Source organism: Pseudophryne corroboree, chromosome 1, assembly GCF_028390025.1.
Source record: "Pseudophryne corroboree isolate aPseCor3 chromosome 1, aPseCor3.hap2, whole genome shotgun sequence".
Taxonomy (NCBI): domain Eukaryota; kingdom Metazoa; phylum Chordata; class Amphibia; order Anura; family Myobatrachidae; genus Pseudophryne; species Pseudophryne corroboree.
In genome coordinates, this window is record NC_086444.1 from 491,141,353 (window position 1) to 491,168,903 (window position 27,551).

At 47.0% G+C, this 27,551-nt stretch overlaps 1 protein-coding gene across 8 annotated transcripts in view; it reads right to left on the minus strand.

Moving 5' to 3' along the window:
* Positions 1-27,551, minus strand: part of LOC134895232 (transducin-like enhancer protein 4) — a 201,358-nt gene that overhangs the window by 118,771 nt on the left and 55,036 nt on the right. For all 8 annotated transcript variants that reach the window (XM_063913828.1, XM_063913827.1, XM_063913826.1 and 5 more), the window contains exon 5: positions 24,808-24,870. In XM_063913828.1, coding sequence (XP_063769898.1) covers positions 24,808-24,870 — 63 coding nt within the window. The remainder of the gene's footprint in view (positions 1-24,807; positions 24,871-27,551) is intronic.

Below are 27,551 nucleotides of genomic sequence, written 5' to 3' on the forward strand. Positions count from 1 at the left end.
ATATCCCCCTTTTTAGTCACTAATGCTTACATAATATCCTTGTAATTGTGCACTCATAATATCATAGCAAAGGGGCAAGGTAGCCCCGAAACTTTGGGAGAGTTTCTTGTGAAATACATTTTTGGATTCCTATAGTCTCCGAGTGCTGCTACTTTGCTATATTTCTTTGCTATTCAAAAGTTTTTTCAGAGGGCACTGGAGCATTGCTGCAAGTGAGGGAGGAGTGTCGGTCCGCAAATACCAGTATATCTCTAGCTATACGTTATCCTGCACTCTCATCTTATCAAGGAAAGAGGGCGGGTGCTCCCAATGACCCGTCTCCAGTCCACTAATATACCACAAAAGAATCCACAAAAAGTGGACGGTGCACTCTCGCAAATGTCTAATAATTCAAAAATTCATTCAGTGAATGAGTCTTCTTAATGATCACCAGGAACATTAATTTTTGTCTACGTTTCTCAAGACCGGTGATTCAGCCGACTAATACTTCAATGGTTTCATAGGTACATGTATGCAATACATCTATGTATCATGTGGTCCGCAAAAGAAACGGTCTCACTGTACACGTTGTGCAATATGTTAAACTCATCAAGGGCTCTGGTGTAGTTCCAACGCAGTACAGATGCAGCCACTAGTACCAAAGAATACCCCTGAGCATTATGTTCCCATAACACCTCCTGCTTGTGGCAGTATATATATATATATATATATATATATATATATATATATATATATATATATATATATATATATATATATATATATATATATATATATATATATATATATATATAAGATTTTACTCACCGGTAAATCTATTTCTCGTAGTCCGTAGTGGATGCTGGGGACTCCGTAAGGACCATGGGGATTAGCGGCTCCGCAGGAGACTGGGCACAACTAAAGAAAGCTTTAGGACTACCTGGTGTGCACTGGCTCCTCCCACTAAGACCCTCCTCCAGACCTCAGTTAGGATACTGTGCCCGGAAGAGCTGACACAATAAGGAAGGATTTTGAATCCCGGGTAAGACTCATATCAGCCACACCAACCACACCGTATAACTCGTGATACTATACCCAGTTAACAGTATGATAACAACTGAGCCTCTCAACAGATGGCTCAACAATAACCCTTTAGTTAGGCAATAACTATATACAAGTATTGCAGACAATCCGCACTTGGGATGGGCGCCCAGCATCCACTACGGACTAAGAGAAATAGATTTACCGGTGAGTAAAATCTTATTCTCTCTAACGTCCTAAGTGGATGCTGGGGACTCCGTAAGGACCATGGGGATTATACCAAAGCTCCCAAACGGGCGGGAGAGTGCGGATGACTCTGCAGCACCGAATGAGCAAACTCTAGGTCCTCCTCAGCCAGGGTATCAAACTTGTAGACTCTTGCAAGAGCGTTTGAACCCGACCAAGTAACAGCTCGGCAAATTTGTAAAGCCGAGACCCCTCGGGCAGCCGCCCAAGAAGAGCCCACTTTCCTCGTGGAATAGGCTTTTACAGATTTAGGGTGCGGCAGTCCAGCCGCAGAATGTGCAAGTTGAATCGTGCTACAGATCCAGCGAGCAATAGTCTGCTTAGAAGCAGGAGCACCCAGCTTGTTGGGTGCATACAGGATAAATAACGAGTCAGTTTTCCTGACTCCAGCCGTCCTGGAAACATATACTTTTCAGGGCCCTGACTACGTCCAGAAACTTGGAATCCTCCAAGTCCCAAGTAGCCGCAGGCACCACAATAGGTTGGTTCACATGAAAAACTGCTACCACCTTAGGAAGGAATTGGGAACGAGTCCTCAATTCCGCCTTATCCATATAAAATACAGATAAGGGCTTTTGACAAAGCCGCCAATTCTGATACACGCCTGGCCGACGCCAAGGCCCACAGCATGACCACTTTCCACGTGAGGTATTGTAGCTCCACGGATTTAAGTGGCTCAACCCAATGCGACTTCAGGAAATCCAACACTACGTTGAGATCCCACGGTGCCACTGGAGGCACAAACGGGGGCTGACTATGCAGCACTCCCTTAACAAAAGTCTGAACTTCAGGCAGTGAAGCCAGTTCTATTTTGGAAGAAAATCGATAGAGCCGAAATCTGGACCTTAATGGAACCCAATTTTAGGCCCATAGTCACCTCTGACTTGTAGGAGGTGCAGAAATCGACCTAGCTGAAATTCCTCCTTTGGGGCCTTCCTGGCCTCACAGCACGCAACATATTTCCGCCATATGCGGTGATAATGGTTTGCGTTCACTTCTTTCCTAGCTTTAAATAGCGTAGGGATAACTTCCTCCGGAATGCCCTTTTCCTTCAGGATCCGGCGTTCAACCGCCATGCCGTCAAACGCAGCCGCGGTAAATCTTGGAACAGACAGGGCCCCTGCTGCAGCAGGTCCTGTCTGAGCGGCAGAGGCCATGGGTCCTCTGAGATCATTTCTTGGAGTTCTGGGTACCAAGCTCTTCTTGGCCACCCGAAACAATGAGTATAGTTCTTACTCCTCTCCTTCTTATTATTCTCATTACCCTGGGTATGAGAGGCAGAGAAGGGAACACATACACCGACTGGTACACCCACGGTGTTACCAGAGCGTCCACCGCTATCGCCTGAGGGTCCCTTGACCTGGCGCAATATCTGTGTAGCTTTTTGTTGAGGCGGGACGCCATCCTGTCCACCTGTGGCCTTTCCCCACGGTGTACAATCATTTGGAAGACTTCTGGATGAAGTCCCCACTCTCCCGGGTGGAGGTCGTGTCTGCTGAGAAAGTCTGCTTCTCAGTTGTCCACTCCAGGAATGAACACTGCTGACAGTGCTAACACATGATTTTCCGCCCATCGGAGAATCCTTGTGGCTTCTGCCATCGCCATCCTGCTTCTTGTGCCGCCCTGTCGGTTTACATGAACGACCGCCGTGATGTTGTCTGACTGGATCAGCACCGGCCGGTTTTGAAGCAGGGGTCTAGCCTGACTTAGGGCATTGTAAATGGCCCATAGTTCCAGAACATTTATGTGTAGGGAAGTCTCCTGACTTTCCCATAGGCCTTGGAAGTTTCTTCCCTGTGTGACTGCCCCCCAGCCTTGAAGGCTGGCATCCGTGGTCACCAAGACCCAGTCCTGTATGCCGATTCTGCGGCCCCCTAGAAGATGAGCACTCTGCAGTCACCACCACAGCGACACCCTGGCCCTTGGAGACAGGGTTATCCGCCGATGCATCTGAGGATGCGACCCGGACCACTTGTCCAACAGATCCCACTGGAAGATCCTTGCATGAGACTTGGCGAATGGAAATTCTTCGTAAGAAGCTACCATCTTTCCCAAGGCTCGCGTGCATTGATGCACCGATACCTGTATTTGTATTAGGAGGTCTCCGTCTAGAGACGCCAACTCCATGGACTTCTCCTCCGGGAGAAACCCTTTTTATCCTGTTCTGTGTCCAGAACCATAGCCAGGAACAGTAGACGCGTCGTAGGAACCAGCTGCGACTTTGGAATATTCAGAATCCAGCCGTGCTGTTGTAGCACTTCCCGAGATAGTGCTACTCCGACGAACAACTGCTCCCTGGACCTCGCCTTTATAAGGAGATCGTCCAAGTACGGAATAAGTACTACGGCCATTACCTTGGTAAATACCCTCAGTGCCGGGGACAGACCAACGGCAACGTCTGGAATTGGTAATGACAATCCTGTACCACAATTTTGAGGTACACCTGGTGAAGAGGGTAAATAGGGACATGCAGGTAAGTATCCTTGATGTCCAGTGATGCCCTGAAATTTTCCAGGCTTGCAATAATCGCCCTGAGCGATTCCATTTTGAACTTGAACCTTCGTATATAAGTGTTCAAGGATTTCAATTTTAGAATGGGTCTCACCGAACCGTCTGGTTTCGGTACCACAATCATTTTGGAATAGTAACCCCGGCCTTGTTGAAGGAGGGGTACCTTGATTTCACCTGCTGGAAGTACAGCTTGTGAATTGCCGCCAGTACTACCTTTCTCCGAGGGCAGCAGGCAAGGCTGATGTGAGGCAACGGCGAGGGGGAGTCGTCTCGAACTCCAGCCTGTATCCCTGTGATACTACTTGCAGAACCTAGGGATCCACCTGTGGGCAAGCCCACTGGTCCCTGCAGTTCCCGAGACGCGCCCCCACCGCACCTGTCTCCACCTGTGGAGCCCCAACGTCATGCGGTGGACTCAGAGGAAGCGAGGGAAGATATTTGATCCTGGCAACTGGCTGGCTGGTACAGTTTTTTCCTTCTTCCCTTGTCTCTGTGCAGAAAGGAAGCGCCTTTGACCCGCTTGCTTTTCTGAAACCGAAAGGACTGTACCTGAAAATACGGTGCTTTCTTAGGCTTTTGTGAGGAAACCAGAGGTAAAAAAATTTCTTCCCAGCTGTTGCTGTGGATACGAGGTCCCAGAGACCATCCCCAAACAATTCCTCACCCTTATAAGGCAGAATCTCCATGTGCCTTTTAAAGGCAGCATCACCTGTCCACTGCCGGGTTTCTAATACCCTCCTGGCAGAATGGACATTGCATTAATTCTGGATGCCAGCCGGCAAATATCCCTCTGTGCATCCTTTATATATAAGACAACGTCTTAAATATGCTCAATGTTAGCAAAATATTATCCCTGTCTTAGCATATTAATATTATCTGACAGCGTATCAGACCACGCTGCAGCAGCACTATTTATGCTGAGGCAATTGCAGGTTTCAGTATATAACCTGAGTGTGTAAATACAGACTTCAGGATCGCCTCCTGCTTTTTATCAGCAGGTTCCTTCAAGGTGGCCGTATCCTAAGACGGCAGTACCACCTTTTGACAAACGTGTGAGCGCCTTATCCACCCTAAGGGATATCTCCCAACGTGACCTATCCTCTGGCGGGAAAGGGTACGCCATCAGTAACTTTTTAGAAATTACCAGTTTCTTATCGGGGGAAACCACGCTTCTTTACACACTTCATTCATTCATCTGATGGGGGAACAAAACACTGGCTGCTTTTTCTCCCCAAAAATAAAACCCCTTTTATGTGGTACTTGGGTTCATGTCAGAAAATGTGTAACACATTTTTCATTGCCGAGATCATGTAACGGATGTTCCTAGTGGATTGTGTATATGTCTCAACCTCGTCGACACTGGAGTCAGACTCTGTGTCGACATCTGTGTCTGCCATCTGAGGTAACGGGCGTTGTTTGAGCCCCTGATGGCCCTTGAGACGCCAGGGCAGGCGCGGGCTGAGAAGCCGGCTGTCCCACAGCTGTTACGTCATCCAACCTTTTATGTAAGTAGTTGACACTGTCGGTTAATACCTTCTACCTATCCATCCACTCTGGTGTCTGCCCCACAGGGGGCGACATCCCATTTATCGGCCTCTGCTCCGCCTCCACGTAACCTTCCTCATCCAAAATGTCGACACAGCCGTACCGACACACCGCACACACACAGGGAATGCTCTGACTGAGGACAGGACCCCACAAAGTCCTTTGGGGAGACCGAGAGTGAGTATGCCAGCACACACCAGAGCGCTATATAATTTAGGGATTAACACTATATGGAGTGAATTTTTCCCAATAGCTGCTTGTATATACAATATTGCGCCTAAATTTAGTGCCCCCCCCTCTCTTTTTAACCCTTTGAGCCTGCAAACTACAGGGGAGAGCCTGGGGAGCTGTCTTCCAGCTGCACTGTGAAGAGAAAATGGCGCCAGTGTGCTGAGGGAGATAGCTCCGCCCCTTTTTCACTGACTTTTCTCCCGCTTTTTTATGGATTCTGGCAGGGGTATTTATCACATATATAGCCTCTGGGGCTATATATTGTGGTATTTTTGCCAGCCAAGGTGTTTTTATTGCTGCTCAGGGCGCGCCCCCCCCCCCCCCCAGCGCCCTGCACCCATCAGTGACCGGAGTGTGAGGTGTGCATGAGGAGCAATGGCGCACAGCTGCAGTGCTGTGCGCTACCTTGGTGAAGACCGATGTCTTCTGCCGCCGATTTTCAGGACCATCTTCTTGCTTCTGGCTCTGTAAGGGGGACGGCGGCGCGGCTCCGGGAACGAACACCAAGGCCAGTTCCATGCGGTCGATCCCTCTGAAGCTAATGGTGTCCAGTAGCCTAAGAAGCCCAAGCTAGCTGCAAGCAGGTGGGTTCGCTTCTTCTCCCCTTAGTCCCTCGATGCAGTGAGCCTGTTGCCAGCAGGTCTCACTGTAAAATAAAAAACCTAAAATAAACTTTCTTTCTAGGAGCTCAGGAGAGCTCCTAGTGTGCATCCAGCTCGGCCGGGCACAGAAATCTAACTGAGGTCTGGAGGAGGGTCTTAGTGGGAGGAGCCAGTGCACACCAGGTAGTCCTAAAGCTTTCTTTAGTTGTGCCCAGTCTCCTGCGGAGCCGCTAATCCCCATGGTCCTTACGGCGTCCCCAGCATCCACTTAGGACGTTAGAGAAATATATATAAATATACATACATACATACATACATACATACATGCACACAAAATCCATGTATTCCGGCTCTCCATTGAGGGAATTACTGCACCGGGTGCCTTCGTAAAAGATTCCATACACAGCCAGCAAACGTAGCACTCCTGGTGTCTTGTTAAATGAATCTCTCAGATGGGCAGTTAAACAACGTTTCAATGCCGTTTTATTATTAAAGGCATTTTCCTCAGGTTACAAATACATACAAAACAGTCTTACCTTTAAAGGCTACTAATCACCCTGTGAACCTGCCGCGTGTGGCCGGCGGGACGCCGCCAGCTCCGTCTGGCGCAGCTATAGTGACGTCAACCTACGTCACTTCTCCCATGAGTGCTCCCCATCACCATAACAACGTATACAGGACAGACGAATTGCTATGGAAACCAGCAGGAAAAAATGCTGCAGACGAATCTGAAAAGCGTAACTGGATACTATCAGCATACATCCATAGCTACAGTATATAGCCATGGATGGTAGATAGTGTCCTAAAATCCAAGACAGTGTCTATGCATAAAACATAATATTTGCAATACAAAGTTCTAGTACAAAGAGATCACAAAAGTATCTAACACCCATAAACACTTGGGGCATATCATAGCAACATGCTTACTCAGCGTACAATAAACAGTAGTGACGCATAGGGCTCAGAGGATGTAAATTTGGGCACTCAATCTAGTGGCCCTATACTGTCCTCCTGTATGCCCCCAGAGTAATATAGGTAGATCTAATCTGCAATAGCAAATGGTCAGAAACACTAGTGGGTTTATCAGCAGTGACAGTTGCAGGTGCAGAAGAACAAATGCAGCTACCTATAAAGTCAAGCTACATAAATGGGCAAGGAAGCTAAGATAACTATTAGTTATAAAAAACAGTTAAATCCCAGGGACTCATTGAGTCCCCTTGGGTGGATAGTGCCTAAACGATAGATCCATCGTGCTTCCAACCTAAGGAGTTTGCCTCCCCGATCACCACCTCGAATAGAGGCCGGTACGTGGTCGATCATACGGTATTTAAGCATGGTCAATGGATGTTTACTGTGGGCAAAGTGCCTTGCTACAGGCTGTTCGCTTGTACCCTTGGCAATAGCTAATTTAATTGCAGACCTATGGGCTGCCATACGTTCTTTGAACATTCGTTCTGTTTTGCCGATATATGACAGCCCACAGGGGCATATAAGCTGGTATATGACAAATTTGGAAGAACATGTAAGCGTGTGAAGAATATACATGGTCTTGCCAGATAGGGGGTGTTGAAACGTGTCGCCCGGTATTAGAAACTGGCACGTAGTGCAAGTACACCGGATGCATCCCTTTTTATTATACATAAGTTGAGGAGATACATGTTGGGAGACATCTGCTTTGACTAGGATGTCTCTAAGATTTTTGATGCGTTTTTAACAGGACATCAATGTGGTGTTTTGTAGTCCCAATTCAGGGTCGCTCTGGATGATAGGCCACAATTTTTTAGAAATCTGGTTGATCCCTGTACTGGCAGCGTGGTATTGCACCACCCAAGGGATCATTGGGCTTTCTGCATTGTGAGTTTTGGAAGGGCCAATTAGTGTCTCCCGCTCTACCCTCAATGCCTTATCCTTAGCGGCTGTAAGAAGGTGCATAGGATAGCCCCGTTTGGCGAACTGCTCTATCATCTCATCCATCTGAGCATTCGCTATGACAGGGTCAGAGGTAATGCGTCTAACTCTAAGGAGCTGGGAGAATGGCAGCCCCCTTTTAAGTGGCTGAGGGTGAAAGCTCTTATAATGCAACATATTGTTCTTATCGGTGGCTTTAGAATAAAGGGAAGTTGTTATCATTCCCTGTTCAAGAGAGATGTGTACATCTAGGTAATTGATGGCATGATCGCTGATAGTATACGTGAGTCTGATAGGGTGCTGCAACATATTGTGCGCTTGAATTACCTCCTCAAGTCTGCTCTTGGGACCCTGCCAGATTAACAGCAGGTCGTCGATATAGCGGCAGTAGAACAATATACTGCTCGCCACATCGGGATCTGTGAAAAATATTTCCTGTTTTACTTGAAACATGAAAATGTTGGAGTACGCCGGGGCCACAGAAGACCCCATGGCACACCCCTTCCGTTGCAGATAGATCTGCCCATCATACAAGAAAAAAAAAATTTGTAAGGTCATTTGTAATAATTGAATGCACAGTTTCAAACTGGTACCATGAAATTCAACATGATGACTCAAGTATTGCTCCATAACCGCAAGGCCCAAATCATGGGGGATCACTGTATATAGGTTTTGAACATCAATACTACAAAGTAAAACATTATCATCAAACCTAGGTAGTTGCTGTAATTTGTGAAGTAACAAAGTGGTATCTCACAGGAACCGCGGATGCGTTTGTATGCATGGTTGTAGCAAAGAATCTAAATATAAAGCAACAGGTTGAAATAGGGATGATCGAGCGGAAATAATGGGGCGCCCTGGTGGTTTACTAAGGGACTTATGAATTTTGGGTGTTGTATATAGTAATGGCATGATAGGATGAGCTGGAATTAGAGCATTGCCTATAGCACTCGTTATTAAACCCTCCTGTACTGCACTATCTAGTAGTGTAGTAAGTTGACATTTAAATTCATTGGTGGGGTCCTTAGTAAGCCGACAATATGTCTCAGAATCTTGTAGTTGTCGCTGCATTTAATCTTTATAGTCCTTTTTGTTCTGGATCACTAGTGCCCCGCCTTTATCCGCGGGGCGAAAAATGAGATTGTCCTGTGCTGCAAGATGGTGTAGGGCTTCATTTTCGGCTTTGGTTAAATTGTAACGTAATTGTGGCATGTTGGTCACATGCATATTAGTCTGTTCATCCAGCAATCTGCCAAGACCATGTATATTCTTCACACGCTTACATGTTCTTCCAAATTTGTCATATACCAGCTTATATGCCCCTGTGGGCTGTCATATATCGGCAAAACAGAACGAATGTTCAAAGAACGTATGGCAGCCCATAGGTCTGCAATTAAATTAGCTATTGCCAAGGGTACAAGCGAACAGCCTGTAGCAAGGCACTTTGCCCACAGTAAACATCCATTTACCATGCTTAAATACCGTATGATCGACCACGTACCAGCCTCTATTCGAGGTGGTGATCGGGGAGGCAAACTCCTTAGGTTGGAAGCACGATGGATCTATCGTTTAGGCACTATCCACCCAAGGGGACTCAATGAGTCCCAGGAATTTAACTGTTTTTTTAGAACTAATACAGTTATCTTAGCTTCCTTGCCCATTTATGTAGCTTGACTTTATCGGTAGCTGCATTTGTTCTTCTGCACCTGCAACTGTCACCGCTGATAAACCCACTAGTGTTTCTGACCATTTGCTATTGCAGATTAGATCTACCTATATTACTCTGGGGGCATACAGGAGGACAGTATAGGGCCACTAGATTGAGTGCCCAAATTTACATCCTCTGAGCCCTATGCGTCACTACTGTTTATTGTACGCTGAGTAAGCATGTTGCTATGATATGCCCCAAGTGTTTATGGGTGTTAGATACTTTTGTGATCTCTTTGTGCTAGAACTTTGTATTGCAAATATTATGTTTTATGCATAGACACGGTCTTAGATTTTAGGACACTATCTACCATCCATGGCTATATACTGTAGCTATGGATGTATGCTGATAGTATCCAGTTACGCTTTTCAGATTCGTCTGCAGCATTTTTTCCTGCTGGTTTCTATAGCAATCCGTCTGTCCTGTATACGTTGTTATGGTGATGGGGAGCACTCATGGGGGAAGTGACGTAGGTTGACGTCACTATAGCTGCGCCAGACGGAGCGGGCGGCATCCCGCCGGCCACACACGGCAGGTTCACAGGGTGATTAGTAGCCTTTAAAGGTAAGACTGTTTTGTATGTATTTGTAACCTGAGGAAAATGCCTTAATAATAAAACGGCATTGAAAATAAGATTTTACTTACCGATAAATCTATTTCTCGGAGTCCGTAGTGGATGCTGGGGTTCCTGAAAGGACCATGGGGAATAGCGGCTCCGCAGGAGACAGGGCACAAAAAGTAAAGCTTTTCCGATCAGGTGGTGTGCACTGGCTCCTCCCCCTATGACCCTCCTCCAGACTCCAGTTAGGTACTGTGCCCGGACGAGCGTACACAATAAGGGAGGATTTTGAATCCCGGGTAAGACTCATACCAGCCACACCAATCACACCGTACAACTTGTGATCTAAACCCAGTTAACAGTATGATAACAGCGGAGCCTCTGAAAGATGGCTTCCTTTAACAATAACCCGAATTAGTTAACAATAACTATGTACAACTTATGCAGATAATCCGCACTTGGGATGGGCGCCCAGCATCCACTACGGACTCCGAGAAATAGATTTATCGGTAAGTAAAATCTTATTTTCTCTATCGTCCTAGTGGATGCTGGGGTTCCTGAAAGGACCATGGGGATTATACCAAAGCTCCCAAACGGGCGGGAGAGTGCGGATGACTCTGCAGCACCGAATGAGAGAACTCCAGGTCCTCCTTAGCCAGAGTATCAAATTTGTAAAATTTTACAAACGTGTTCTCCCCTGACCACGTAGCTGCTCGGCAAAGTTGTAATGCCGAGACCCCTCGGGCAGCCGCCCAAAATGAGCCCACCTTCCTTGTGGAGTGGGCCTTTACAGATTTAGGCTGTGGCAAGCCTGCCACAGAATGTGCAAGTTGGATTGTGCTACAGATCCAACGAGCAATCGTCTGCTTAGACGCAGGAGCACCCATCTTGTTGGGTGCATACAATATAAACAACGAGTCAGATTTTCTGACTCCAGCTGTCCTTGCAATATATATTTTTAATGCTCTGACAACGTCCAGTAACTTGGAGTCCTCCAAGTCACTTGTAGCCGCAGGCACTACAATAGGCTGGTTCAGATGAAATGCTGACACCACCTTAGGGAGAAAATGCGGACGAGTTCGCAGTTCTGCCCTGTCCGAATGGAAAATCAGATATGGGCTTTTGTAAGATAAAGCTGCCAATTCTGACACTCTCCTGGCAGAAGCCAGGGCTAGAAGCATGGTCACTTTCCATGTGAGATATTTCAAATCCACCTTTTTTAGTGGTTCAAACCAATGAGATTTTAGGAAGTCCAAAACCACATTTAGATCCCACGGTGCCACTGGAGGCACCACAGGAGGCTGTATATGCAGCACTCCCTTAACAAAGGTCTGGACTTCAGGGACTGAAGCCAATTCTTTTTGAAAGAAAATCGACAGGGCCGAAATTTGAACCTTAATAGATCCCAATTTGAGACCCATTGACAATCCTGATTGCAGGAAATGTAGGAATCGACCCAGTTGAAATTCCTCCGTCGGAGCACTCCGATCTTCGCACCACGCAACATATTTTCGCCAAATTCGGTGATAATGTTGCACGGTTACTTCCTTCCTTGCTTTAATCAAAGTAGGAATGACTTCTTCCGGCATGCCTCTTTCCTTTAGGATCCGGCGTTCAACCGCCATGCCGTCAAACGCAGCCGCGGTAAGTCTTGAAACAGACAGGGACCCTGCTGAAGCAAGTCCCTCCTTAGAGGTAGAGGCCACGGATCTTCCGTGATCATCTCTTGAAGTTCCGGGTACCAAGTCCTCCTTGGCCAATCCGGAACCACTAGTATCGTTCTTACGCCTCTTTGCCGTATAATTCTCAATACTTTTGGTATGAGAGGCAGAGGAGGAAACACATACACCGACTGGTACACCCAAGGCGTTACCAGCGCGTCCACAGCTATTGCCTGCGGATCTCTTGACCTGGCGCAATACCTGTCCAGTTTTTTGTTGAGGCGAGACGCCATCATGTCCACCATTGGTCTTTCCCAACGGGTTACCAGCATGTGGAAGACTTCTGGATGAAGTCCCCACTCTCCCGGGTGAAGATCGTGTCTGCTGAGGAAGTCTGCTTCCCAGTTGTCCACTCCCGGGATGAACACTGCTGACAGTGCTATCACATGATTCTCTGCCCAGCGAAGAATCCTTGCAGCTTCTGCCATTGCCCTCCTGCTTCTTGTGCCGCCCTGTCTGTTCACATGGGCGACTGCCGTGATGTTGTCCGACTGGATCAATACCGGTTTTCCCTGAAGCAGAGGTTCTGCCTGGTTTAGAGCATTGTATATTGCTCTTAGTTCCAGAATGTTTATGTGAAGAGACGTTTCCAGGCTCGTCCATACTCCCTGGAAGTTTCTTCCTTGTGTGACTGCTCCCCAGCCTCTCAGGCTGGCGTCCGTGGTCACCAGGATCCAATCCTGTATGCCGAATCTGCGGCCCTCCAATAGATGAGCACTCTGCAACCACCACAGAAGAGACACCCTTGTCCTTGGAGACAGGGTTATCCGTAGGTGCATCTGAAGATGCGACCCTGACCATTTGTCCAACAGATCCCTTTGGAAAATTCTTGCGTGGAATCTGCCGAATGGAATCGCTTCGTAAGAAGCCACCATTTTTCCCAGGACTCTTGTGCATTGATGTACAGACACCTTTCCTGGTTTTAGGAGGTTCCTGACAAGCTCGGATAACTCCTTGGCTTTTTCCTCCGGGAGAAAAACCTTTTTCTGAACCGTGTCCAGAATCATCCCTAGGAACAGCAGACGAGTTGTCGGCATTAACTGGGATTTTGGAATATTCAGAATCCACCCGTGCTGTTTTAGCACTTCTTGAGACAGTGCTAATCCCATCTCTAGCTGTTCTCTGGACCTCGCCCTTATTAGGAGATCGTCCAAGTATGGGATAATTAATACGCCTTTTCTTCGAAGAAGAATCATCATCTCGGCCATTACCTTTGTAAAGATCCGAGGTGCCGTGGACAATCCGAACGGCAGCGTCTGAAACTGATAGTGACAGTTTTGTACAACGAACCTGAGGTACCCCTGGTGTGAGGGGTAAATTGGAACGTGGAGATACGCATCCTTGATGTCCAAGGATACCATAAAGTTCCCCTCTTCCAGGTTCGCTATCACTGCTCTGAGTGACTCCATTTTGAACTTGAACTTCTTTATGTACAGGTTCAAGGACTTCAGATTTAGAATAGGCCTTACCGAGCCATCCGGCTTCGGTACCACAAAAAGAGTGGAATAATACCCCTTCCCTTGTTGCAGAAGAGGTACCTTGACTATCACCTGCTGAGAGTACAGCTTGTGAATGGCTTCCAACACCGTCTCCCTTTCGGAGGGGGACGTTGGTAAAGCAGACCTCAGGAAACGGCGAGGTGGATCTGTCTCTAATTCCAACCTGTATCCCTGAGATATTATCTGCAGGATCCAGGGATCTACTTGCGAGTGAGCCCACTGCGCGCTGTAATTTTTGAGACGACCGCCCACCGTCCCCGAGTCCGTTTGAGAAGCCCCAGCGTCATGCTGAGGCTTTTGTAGAAGCCGGGGAGGGCTTCTGATCCTGGGAAGGAGCTGCGTGTTGCTGTCTCTTCCCTCGACCTTTGCCTCGTGGCAAATATGAATAGCCCTTTGCTCTCTTATTTTTAAAGGAACGAAAGGGCTGCGGTTGAAAAGTCGGTGCCTTTTTCTGTTGGGGAGTGACTTGAGGTAGAAAGGTGGATTTCCCGGCTGTAGCCGTGGCCACCAAATCTGATAGACCGACTCCAAATAACTCCTCCCCCTTATACGGCAAAACTTCCATATGCCGTTTTGAATCCGCATCGCCTGTCCACTGTCGCGTCCATAAAGCTCTTCTGGCCGAAATGGACATAGCACTTACCCGTGATGCCAGTGTGCATATATCCCTCTGTGCATCACGCATATAAAGAAATGCATCCTTTATTTGTTCTAACGACAGTAGAATATTGTCCCTGTCCAGGGTATCAATATTTTCAATCAGGGATTCTGACCAAACTACCCCCGCACTGCCCATCCAGGCAGTTGCTACAGCTGGTCGTAGTATAACACCTGCATGTGTGTATATACTTTTTTGGATATTTTCCATCCTCCTATCTGATGGATCTTTAAGTGCGGCCGTCTCAGGAGAGGGTAACGCCACTTGTTTAGATAAGCGTGTTAGCGCCTTGTCCACCCTAGGAGGTGTTTCCCAGCGCTCCCTAACCTCTGGCGGGAAAGGGTATAATGCCAATAATTTCTTTGAAATTATCAGCTTTTTATCAGGGGCAACCCACGCTTCATTACACACGTCATTTAGTTCTTCTGATTCAGGAAAAACTATAGGTAGTTTTTTCATACCCCACATAATACCCTGTTTAGTGGTACCTGTAGTATCAGCTAAATGTAACGCCTCCTTCATTGCCAAAATCATATAACGTGTGGCCCTACTGGAAAATACGGTTGATTCGTCACCGTCACCACTGGAGTCATCGCCTGTGTCTGGGTCTGTGTCGACCGACTGAGGCAAAGGGCGTTTCACAGCCCCTGACGGTGTTTGAGTCGCCTGGACAGGCACTAATTGATTGTCCGGCCGTCTCATGTCGTCAAACGACTGCTTTAGCGTGTTGACACTATCCCGTAGTTCCATAAATAAAGGCATCCATTCTGGTGTCGACCCCCTAGGAGGTGACATCCCCATATTTGGCAATTGCTCCGCCTCCACACCAATATCGTCCTCATACATGTCGACACACACGTACCGACACACAGCAGACACACAGGGAATGCTCCTAATGAAGACAGGACCCACTAGCCCTTTGGGGAGACAGAGGGAGAGTTTGCCAGCACACACCAAAAGCGCTATATATATATCAGGGATAGCCTTATAATAAGTGCTCCCCTATAGCTGCTTTGTTATATAAAAATATCGCCATAAATTTGCCCCCCCTCTCTGTTTTACCCTGTTTCTGTAGTGCAGTGCAGGGGAGAGACCTGGGAGCCGTCCTGACCAGCGGAGCTGTGAGAGGAAATGGCGCCGTGTGCTGAGGAGATAGGCCCCGCCCCTTTTCCGGCGGGCTCGTCTCCCGCTATTTTGAGAAATCAGGCAGGGGTTAAATATCTCCATATAGCCTCTAGGGCTATATGTGAGGTATTTTTAGCCTTTATAGGTACTCATTTTGCCTCCCAGGGCGCCCCCCTCCCAGCGCCCTGCACCCTCAGTGACTGCCGTGTGAAGTGTGCTGAGAGGAAAATGGCGCACAGCTGCAGTGCTGTGCGCTACCTTTAGAAGACTGCAGGAGTCTTCAGCCGCCGATTCTGGACCTCTTCTGTCTTCAGCATCTGCAAGGGGGCCGGCGGCGCGGCTCCGGTGACCATCCAGGCTGTACCTGTGATCGTCCCTCTGGAGCTTGATGTCCAGTAGCCAAGAAGCCAATCCATCCTGCACGCAGGTGAGTTGACTCCTTCTCCCCTCAGTCCCTCGCTGCAGTGATCCTGTTGCCAGCAGGAATCACTGTAACATAAAAAACCTAGCTAAACTTTCTCTAAGCAGCTCTTTAGGAGAGCCACCTAGATTGCACCCTTCTCGGCCGGGCACAAAAATCTAACTGGAGTCTGGAGGAGGGTCATAGGGGGAGGAGCCAGTGCACACCACCTGATCGGAAAAGCTTTACTTTTTGTGCCCTGTCTCCTGCGGAGCCGCTATTCCCCATGGTCCTTTCAGGAACCCCAGCATCCACTAGGACGATAGAGAAACGTTGTTTTACTAAACTGCCCATCTGAGAGATTCATTTGACAAGACACCAGGAGTGCTACGTTTGCTGGCTGTGTGTATAATATATTTACTCACCGGTAATTCTATTTCTCGTAGTCAGTAGTGGATGCTGGAGACTCCGTAAGGACCATGGGAATAGACGGGCTCCGCAGGAGACTGGGCACTCTAAAGAAAGATTAGGTACTATCTGGTGTGCACTGGCTCCTCCCTCTATGCCCCTCCTCCAGACCTCAGTTAGGGAAACTGTGCCCGGAAGAGCTGACATTACAAGGAAAGGATTTTGGAATCCAGGGTAAGACTCATACCAGCCACACCAATCACACCGTACAACTCATGATAACCTTACCCAGTTAACAGTATGAACAACAACTGAGCATCACTCAACGGATGGCTCATAACAATAACCCTTTATTAAGCAATAACTATATACACGTATTGCAGAAAGTCCGCACTTGGGACGGGCGCCCAGCATCCACTACGGACTACGAGAAATAGAATTACCGGTGAGTAAATTCTTATTTTCTCTAACGTCCTAGTGGATGCTGGGGACTCCGTAAGGACCATGGGGATTATACCAAAGCTCCCAAACGGGGCGGGAGAGTGCGGATGACTCTGCAGCACCGAATGAGCAAACACAAGGTCCTCCTCAGCCAGGGTATCAAACTTGTAGAACTTTACAAAAGTGTTTGAACCCGACCAAGTAGCCGCTCGGCAAAGCTGTAAAGCCGAGACCCCTCGGGCAGCCGCCCAAGAAGAGCCCACCTTCCTTGTGGAATGGGCTTTCACTGATTTTGGATGCAGCAATCCAGCCGCAGAATGAGCCAGCTGAATCGTGCTACAGATCCAGCGAGCAATAGTTTGCTTTGAAGCAGGAGCACCCAGCTTATTGGGTGCATACAGAATAAACAGCGAGTCAGTCTTCCTGACTCCAGCCGTTCTGGAAACATACATTTTCAAAGCCCGGACTACGTCCAGCAACTTGGAGTCCTCCAAGTCCCGAGTAGCCGCAGGGACCACAATAGGTTGGGTCAAATGAAACGATGATACCACCTTTGGGAGAAATTGGGGACGAGTCCGTAATTCTGCCCTGTCCATATGGAAGATCAAATAAGGGCTTTTACATGACAAAGCCGCCAATTCTGATACACGCCTCGCCGATGCTAAGGCCAACAGCATGACCACTTTCCACGTGAGATACTTTAGTTCCACGGTCTTAAGTGGTTCAAACCAGTGGGATTTCAGGAAATCCAACACAACGTTAAGATCCCAAGGTGCCACTGGTGGCACAAAAGGGGGCTGAATATGCAGCACTCCCTTTACAAACGTCTGAACCTCAGGCAGTGAAGCCAGTTCTTTTTGAAAGAAAATGGATAGGGCCGAAATCTGGACCTTTATGGACCCTAATTTCAGGCCCATAGTCACACCTGACTGTAGGAAGTGCAGAAATCGACCCAGCTGGAATTCCTCTGTAGGGGCCATCCTGGCCTCACACCAAGCAACATATCTTCGCCATATACGGTGATAATGCTTAGCTGTTACATCCTTCCTAGCTTTTATCAGCGTAGGAATCACTTCATCCGGAAAGCCCTTTTCCGTTAGGATCCGGCGTTCAACCGCTATGCCGTCAAATGCAGCCGCGGTAAGTCTTGGAACAGACAGGGCCCCTGCTGTAGCAGATCCTGTCGGAGCGGTAGAGGCCATGGGTCCTCTGATAACATTTCTTGAAGTTCCGGGTACCAAGCTCTTCTTGGCCAATCCGGAACCACGAGTATCGTTCTTACTCCTCGCCTTCTTATTATTCTCAGTACCTTTGGTATGAGAGGCAGAGGAGGGAACACATAAACCGACTGGTACACCCACGGTGTCACTAGAGCGTCCACAGCTATCGCCTGAGGGTCCCTTGACCTGGCGCAATATCTCTTTAGCTTTTTGTTGAGGCGGGACACCATCATGTCCACCTGTGGCCTTTCCCAACGGTTTACCAACAGTAGGAAGACTTCTGGATGAAGTCCCCACTCTCCCGGGTGTAGGTCGTGTCTGCTGAGGAAGTCTGCTTCCCAGTTGTCCACTCCCGGAATGAACACTGCTGACAGTGCTATTACGCGATTTTCCGCCCATCGGAGAATCCTTGTGGCTTCTGCCATCGCCACCCTGCTTCTTGTGCCGCCCTGTCGGTTTACATGGGCGACTGCCGTGATGTTGTCTGATTGGATCAGAACCGGCTGGTTTTGAAGCAGGGGCCTTGCCTGACTTAGGGCATTGTAAATGGCCCTCAGTTCCAGAATGTTTATGTGTAGGGACGACTCCTGACTTGACCAAAGTCCCTGGAAATTTCTTCCCTGTGTCACTGCGCCCCAGCCCCGAAGGCTGGCATCCGTGGTCACCAGGAACCAGTCCTGTATGCCGAATCTGCGGCCCTCTAGAAGATGAGCACTCTGCAGCCACCACAGTAGAGACACCCTGGTCCTTGGAGACAGGGTTATCAGTTGATGCATCTGAAGATGCGATCCCGACCACTTGTCCAAGAGGTCCCACTGGAAGGTCCTTGCAAGGAACCTGCCGAATGGAATTGCTTCGTACGAAGCCACCATTTTTCCCAGGACTCGTGTGCAGTGATGCACCGATACCCGTTTTGGTTTTAGGAGGTCTCTGACTAGAGAAGACAGCTTCTTGGCTTTCTCCTGCGGGAGAAACACTTTTTTCTGTTCTGTGTCCAGAATCATCCCCAGGAACAGTAAGCGTGTGGAAGGAACCAGTTGTGACTTTGGAATGTTTAGAATCCAGCCATGCTGTTGTAGCACTTCCCGAGATAGTGCTACTCCGACAAGTAACTGCTCCCTGGACCTCGCCTTTATTAGGAGATCGTCCAAGTACGGGGTAATTAAAACTCCCTTTTTTCGAAGGAGTATCATCATTTCTGCCATTACCTTGGTAAACACCCTCGGTGCCGTGGACAGTCCAAACGGTAGTGTCTGGAATTGGTAATGGCAATCCTGTACCACAAATCTGAGGTACTCCTGGTGAGGAAGGTAAATTGGGACATGCAGGTAAGCATCCTTGATGTCCAAGGATACCATGTAATCCCCCTCGTCCAGGCTTGCAATAACCGCCCTGAGCGATTCCATCTTGAACTTGAATCTTTTTATGTATGTGTTCAAGGATTTCAAATTTAAAATGGGTCTCACCGAACCGTCCGGTTTCGGTACCACAAACAGTGTGGAATAGTAACCCCGTCCTTGTTGAAGTAGGGGTACTTTGACTATCACCTGCTGGGAATACAGCTTGTGAATTGCCTCTAGTACAGCCTCCCTGCCCGAGGGAGTTGTCGGTAAGGCCGATTTGAGGAAACGGCGGGGGGGAGGTGCCTCGAATTCCAGTTTGTACCCCCGAGATACTACTTGAAGGATCCAGGGATCCACCCGTGAGCGAACCCACTGATCGCTGAAACTTTTGAGGCGCCCCCCCCCCCCCCCCCCCCCTCCCTACCTGGCTCCGCCTGTGGAGCCCCACCGTCATGCGGCGGATTTGGAAGAAGCGGGGGAGGACTTTTGTTCCTGGGAACCTGCTGCGTGGTGCAGCTTTTTTGCTTTTTTCCCCTTCCTCTGCCTCTAGACAGAAAGGACCCGCCTTTTCCCCGCCTGTTTTTCTGGGGTCGAAAGGACTGTACCTGATAATACGGCGCTTTCTTAGGCTGTGAGGGGACATGGGGCAAAAATGCTGACTTCCCAGCTGTTGCTGTGGAAATAAGGTCTGAGAGACCATCCCCGAATAACTCCTCACCCTTATAAGGCAAAACTTCCATGTGCCTTTTAGAATCTGCATCCCCTGTCCACTGCCGAGTCCATAAGCCTCTCCTAGCAGAAATGGACAATGCACTTATTCTAGATGCCAGCCGGCAGATCTCCCTCTGTGCATCTCTCATGTACAAGACTGAGTCTTTTATATGCTCTACGGTTAGCAATATAGTGTCCCTGTCCAGGGTGTCAATATTTTCTGACAGGGAATCTGACCAAGCAGCAGCAGCACTGCACATCCACGCTGAAGCAATAGCTGGTCTCAGTATAACACCAGTGTGTGTATATATAGACTTTAGGATAGCCTCCTGCTTTCTATCAGCAGGTTCCTTTAGGGCGGCCGTATCCGGAGACGGTAGTGCCACCTTTTTAGACAAACGTGTGAGCGCTTTATCCACCCTAGGGGGAGTTTCCCAACGTGACCTATCCTCTGGCGAGAAAGGGAACGCCATTAGTAATTTTTTTGAAATCACCAATTTTTTATCAGGGAAAGCCCACGCTTCTTCACACACTTCATTTAATTCTTCAGATGGGGGAAAAACTATTGGTAGTTTTTTCTCCCCAAACATAATACCCTTTTTTGAGGTACCTGGGTTTATATCAGAAATGTGTAAAACCTCTTTCATTGCCTCAATCATGCAACGAATGGCCCTAGTGGACATTAAATTTGACTCATCGTCGTCGACACTGGTATCAGTATCCGTGTCGACATCTGTGTCTGCCATCTGAGGTAGTGGGCGTTTTAGAGCCCCTGATGGCCTTTGAATTGCCTGGGCAGGCACGAGCTGAGAAGCCGACTGTCCCGCATTTGGCATGTCGTCAAATTTTTTATGTAAGGAGTCGACACTAGCACGTAATTCCTTCCATAAGTCCATCCACTCAGGTGTCTGCCCCGCAGGGGGTGACATCACATTTATAGGCATCTGCTCCGCCTCCACATAAGTCTCCTCATCAAACATGTCGACACAGGCGTACCGACACACCGCACACACACACACACACACACACACACACACACAGGGAATGCTCTTAAAGGAGACAGGACCCCACAAAAGCCCTTTGGGGAGACAGAGAGAGAGTATGCCAGTACACACCAGAGCGCTATATAATGCAGGGACTAACTGAATTATGTCCCCTATAGCTGCTATAATATTTACTGCGCCTCAAATTTGTGCCCCCCCTCTCTTTTTTTACCCTTTTCTGTAGTGTAGACTGCAGGGGAGAGTCAGGGAGCTTCCTTCCAGCGGAACTGTGAGGGAGAAATGGCGCCAGTGTGCTGAGGGAGATGGCTCCGCCCCTTTTTCGGCTGACTTTTCTCCCGCTTTTTTCTGTATTCTGGCAGGGGTAATTACCACATATATAGCCTCTGGGGCTATATATTGTGGTTATTTTGCCAGCCAAGGTGATTTTATTGCTGCTCAGGGCGCCTCCCCCCAGCGCCCTGCACCCTCAGTGACCGGAGTGTGAAGTGTGTATGAGGAGCAATGGCGCACAGCTGCAGTGCTGTGCGCTACCTTGGTGAAGACTGAAGTCTTCTGCCGCCGATTTTCCGGACCATCTTCTTGCTTCTGGCTCTGTAAGGGGGAAGGCGGCGCGGCTCCGGGAACGAACACCAAGGACGGGTCCTGCGGTCGATCCCTCTGGAGCTAATGGTGTCCAGTAGCCTAAGAAGCCCAAGCTAGCTGCAAGCAGGTAGGTTCGCTTCTTCTCCCCTTAGTCCCTCGTTGCAGTGAGCCTGTTGCCAGCAGGTCTCACTGTAAAATAAAAAACCTAACATATACTTTCTTTCTAGGAGCTCAGGAGAGCCCCTAGTGTGCATCCAGCTCGGCCGGGCACAGAAATCTAACTGAGGTCTGGAGGAGGGGCATAGAGGGAGGAGCCAGTGCACACCAGGTAGTACCAAATCTTTCTTATAGTGTGCCCAGTCTCCTGCGGAGCCCGTCTATTCCCCATGGTCCTTACGGAGTCCCCAGCATCCACTAGGACGTCAGAGAAATTTAGATTTCCTCTTTGGTGTGTGTTTACTGAAAGCAGATAAAGGGCTAGATGCATCATCGCTTGGAAAGTGATAAAATGGAGAGTGAAAATGTACCAGCCAATCAGCTCCCACCTGCCATGTAACAGGCGGTGTTTGAAAAATGGCAGTTAGGAGCTGATTGGCTGGTACTTTTTCACTCTCCATTTTATCACTTTCCAAACAATGATGCATCTGGCCCAAAGAATGGAGAGGGCTTAACTTTAAAGCAACCTGCTTGCTGTATTTCGGGGATCTAGGGGTGCCCAAAGAGTGCGTGAGAGTTAAGGGGGGCAACCAGAGATGCATAACCACATCTCTAAGAGGGTGTACCCCTTGTTTATGCAGAAGGTACCCTATTAGCCGTGTCCTATCACCTGGAGACCCTGAGGGGACTACTCATTTCCTAAACTAGCATACGTTTGGACAGGCTTTGAGATAAAGGTGTTCAGGTCTTGTACTTTACTTGTAATTGGACCCATTGTGTGCCTTCATGTTGTATTTTGGTAAGAATATGCGATTCTAGGCTTCCAAAGCTTTGTAATTAAATACAGTATGGCTTAAATTAATCACTTACAGGTAAGTCAGCGTAAAAAAACCAAAAAAAAAACCACAACAACAACAACAATTTCTGAATGACACGAGTGTGGTCACTTTTTTTTTTGCTACTAACAACTGAAAAACCACAGACAGCCCATGAACCATTCATTAGGCTAAATGCGCTGCAGAAATCTTGTGAGCAATGTGACCAATGAGAGTAAGAAAAGGACTACCAGCCTAACAGGTAGGCCTCTGACATTAACAGAAAAGACCCCTATCTTGCTGGCTCTTCAATATCACTGACAAACTCTTTGGGGGGAATTAAATGGTTATCGCTCCCTATATCCTGTCTAAAGTGACAGGAGAAGACAGGTGGCAATATTCAATTGATGTCCTCTATTGCGCCCATTAGGGTTGGATTGAGCTGCGTAAAGCAACTAAACCCAACTACACTAATGGGCACGATATAGAAAAGTGTCGTCTGGGCGCCCAAACGGGTCACTTTTCACACATTTTAGTTCGCCACCCCCGGGGGATGCGAGCTGAAATGTAGACACTGGCAGTTGATTGCGCCCGAATGGAGCTACAATTGAATAGCTCCGTTGGGTGCGATCTAGTGGCTGCACGCCAGAATACATTTGAAGCTTGCCCTTTGTGTTTGTGGTGGTATAAAACGGATAGAGGGACACATTAAATCACTTGCTAACTAAATGGTTTGCCGGAAGGAGCTAACAGAGTTTGAAAAGGGGATCACCGTAGGCTGCACGCTGTCATGTTTCCATGGCGACGCTGGACTGTACCTCCTTCAGTGTCACAGTTGGTCACTGTACTTAAGAAATGGCAAAACATACTGCCTGCTCTTGTCCAGGAACTTGTGGGCAGTTTGACAAGAAGGATGTCTGCAGTAATCACTGCACGCGGTGGACCTATAAAGTACTGACGTCAATAAATCTTCAGTAGCTATTTGAAGTCAGTGTCCAATAACTTTTGTCTAAATAGTGTAGATACACTGCAGGTAAGATCTGAAAGCCCTACTTACGACTCCTAGGAGTGTGCCTAATCGTAAGTAGACCACACACGATGTAGTCCACTTACTCGCGAAAGGCATCCCAAAGGCACGATATCGCTCTAGTGTATGGGGGCATTAAGAGTTGATTGGCTAATCTGGTCAACTTCTCCACTGGTCCACTTCTCTGCTCTTTTCACTGTTTGATACATCAATCCCGTAGTTACAGCTGTACATTGCTAAATTTAACCAGGAGGAACTTGCAATTTAATAGTTCTTAAACAAGAATCAAAGCATCTATTTTTCCACAGCAAACAAACAGATTTAGCATTGTCTTGTACGAGAGACTGCCCATATGTACCATGGGGGTCATTCTGAGTTGACCGCTCGCTAGCTGTTTCTAGCAGCCGTGCAAACGCATAGTTGCCGCCCACGGGGGACTGTACTTTTGCTTTGCAAGTGTGCGAACACCTGTGCAGCCGAGCTCTGCAAAAACATTTTGTGCAGTTCCTGAGTAGGTCTGAACTTACTCAGCCCTTGCGATCACTTCAGTTTTTTTGGTGCCGGAATTGACGTCACACACCCGCCCTCCAAACGCCCGGACACACCTGCGTTTTCCCTACCACTCCCAGAAAACGGTCAGTTGACACCCATAAACGCCCTCTTTCTGTCAATCTTCTTGCGATCGGATGTGCGTATGGATTCGTTAAATCCATAGCTCAGCAACGATCCGCATTGTACCCATACGACGCGCGTGCACCTTGTGGTGCATACGCAAGCACAGAAAGACCTGATCGCTGCGCTGCGAAAATCGGCAGCATGCGATCAACTCAGAATGACCCCCCATGGGACCTGAGAAAATCACTGCTTTCAAAAATCACCTTTTACTTGGGGACTTTATTTCTAGGAAAATGCAAACAGTTAGCCAAATCTCTATTCATTTTGTTTTAGCAGCACTTCAATTTGATATGCCAACCCACATTTCCGCCAGCATTTAATGCCTATCATCAGGAGAGGAGTACGATTCTCTGCCTATTCTGGCAATTTTTCAATCTACTCTATTAGCTGCCATTCTGACAAACAGTCATAATTCCAAGCAACACTGAGCGTACATGACAAGAAAACAGCTGCATTACGCTTAGCGCATTATAACATTTTCCACTATGCAAGTGCATTTAAATTATATTGCTCTGAATTTTAATAAGATGCTGAGATATAAATGAGCGGAACAGAAAAAAAAAAAAAAGTAAATACAAGCGATTCACAGATTGAGGATGGGGGGAAAAAAAATGGCGTTTTGTATATACATATATACTGCATCATTTAAATGAAATTACTTAGCTAGGTTACTATAAATGAAGCACACGTACCTCTTGGGACAAAAAGGGAATGACTTGTGCACAGATAGCGTTCAGTCTTTTGACAATTTCAGCCTGCAAAAAAATAATAATAATAATAATTAGATATTATAAGAGCATTACATTAAGCGCAGCATATCCTAGAGACAGGCTGTATGATATACTGAATTATGTATACAAACTGCACATTGTCTAAATAAACACCCAGGAAGGGAATGCAAAAGGACCACGAATTTGCAGTAGGTGGGTGGTGTTCATCCAAAACCTTCAGCTCAGCAGTATGTTAATAAGGCCAGGTCTGAAAAGTTTTTGTTGCAGTGAAAAGCACAGCTACATTTCCATTCATAATTTGCATTTTTTTTTTGTGCTTTAAAGCTTTACAGCTAGATCAGTAGACCATGGAAACTTGTAGAGGTTGCCAAGTCAGCCTTGAAACCTGACAGTGACTCATTAATGAGCACATCCACATGGCATTTGACACCATCTAACGAGTTAACTGCTCAAGTATCTATAGCTTATCTAGCATGTGGCTAGTAGATTGCACAGAAGGAAAGAGGTCTTAAAACACAAAGACAAAATAAACCCAATACCCGTGTCAAGTGAAAATCTGACACTCATTAAAGTTTATTGGATACATGGGCAAAATGTCTGGTGTAGAATGTATTTGGCCACGCACATACACGTCTTATATATACACTGTTTGGAATTGTGACAGGTCTCGCTACACAAAAGAAAATATCCACAGGCTGAAAGTCACCAGCATAAAAAAATCAGCATAAAGCATTTAAAATTATATTCAGTATTAGATTTAAAAAAAAAAAAAAAAACCACAAGAAAAAAAAAATATATAAAAAATGTAAATAGCAAGACAGAATAATAGTTTTAACATATGTACATTTTCAACTACAAATATGAATCAAGGTCAACTGACATCTGTACTGTGTATAGAATTACTAGGCCAAACAGGTGAAGTTTGAGACTACTTGAATCTCCCTCTAAATATCCCTTCCACACTAGCACAAGTCCCAAGTTTGCGCATGTCAATGAGCATCAGCCGTGTCGGCTGCTAGACCCTGCAAATTCCCGGTTTCAATCTATGAAAGGGGTATAAACTAGTCCGAGTGTAGTCTGCAAACCATAAAGTGATCATTAATCTGCACTGGTAAAACCTATGACCATCGTGTGAACAAGTGGACACAGAACAATGTGCAACACTTTGTTTCCTCAGAGATTTTTTATCAGTTACACAGAATGTCAGGTGATGTTTGGTGAACGCGTGCGTCATAGTGATGTGACATATTTAAGATCTGTAAATTTTCAATATAGAGCTGACTGTTGACAACTACACAAAAAAAAAAAAACGATAAACCATGCATTCCATTGATATTCATTGTTCTACAGAGGACCACCGACAATTAGGTCACACCTATAGCTAACCACAGCAAGCTAGTCAGCTGGCCACAGTAAACCTCAACACTTTAGAAACACGCAAAGCATATGCAAAATACTGTCTTCCACTGTAGAAAACCATGTTGCAGAACTAGAAAGGAAACAAAATAGGCTATGGTCTCTGATACTTTGTGTGTTCACCATCTCCTACAACTAAAGCAGTAGTTTGTCATTTTAATCATATTCTTCAACAGTGTTTGTATCCCTTTTAGACTAATGGCCCTCTTCCACGAACCTAATAACCCGGGTTATTGATAGGACAACCTGGGTCCAAGTCTAGTGTGAAATGGTCTGAGAAAAAGAACCTTGGCGCATTACCTGGGATCCGACTCTGGTAGCTACCAGGATCGAACCCAGGAAAGACCCGGGTACCAGTGCGCTGTAAACAGCCCAGCCAGGTTACACTAAAAGCATAGCAAAAGCCAGCTCATCTCCAAGTTATAGAAGACCAGCTACTAACCCGGGTCCAACCTTCAGTGTGAACGGGGTTTCAAGCCACTGTGACACAGCTTGAAATAAACTGTGTTTAACTACCCAGGTCGACCCAGGCTTTGGGTGGAAAAATGGGTATAACCGACGCCAACACTCAACACATATTTCCAAGCATTTTATGGCCAGCTCAAGTTATGCAGAGTGGATTGCAATGATCTCCAGACTGTAAATATGGACATTCACCAGCTGATCTCGCTGTCCAGCCAGCCCAAGATGCAAGATGCCAAAAAGGTTGCTTTTTCCACCAGTTTCAAAACTGAAATGATTATTTGAGGATTATTGTCAGTGGTCTTTTTGGAACCATACTCCTTGTTATTTGTAACCAACTGAATGATGCAGAGGATGACAATGATACAGAACTATATATAACACCTCATAGTACACTGCAGGTACATGTAAATTGGAAAAAGAATGTTAGAGTATGTGTAGTATGAGAGGTAGCGTGCTGCTCTATGCCACAGTTATTTAAGTCTAAACAGAACAGAACAGGATTATCCCTTAACGGGTTTGTAGAAACTGCTATGAGTGAGGACAGCATCTGCCATGGAAGCTGATAGATCACAAATATGACAAGCTTTCAAACTGCATTCGCCTCATGGTAATCACAGTGCACCATTGACTAGGTTCCCTTGAACAGTATTTTTTACAAAAAATGTACATATAGGTTAAACATGAGCTTCCATATAGCATATCTTCGTATTTTAGATGTAATAGCCTTTTAAGGCTGCAATGGCATTAATTTCTTTTTTGGGGCAGAGTTTACGATTTTTATATACCGTATATACTCGAGTATAAGTCGACCCGAATATAAGCCG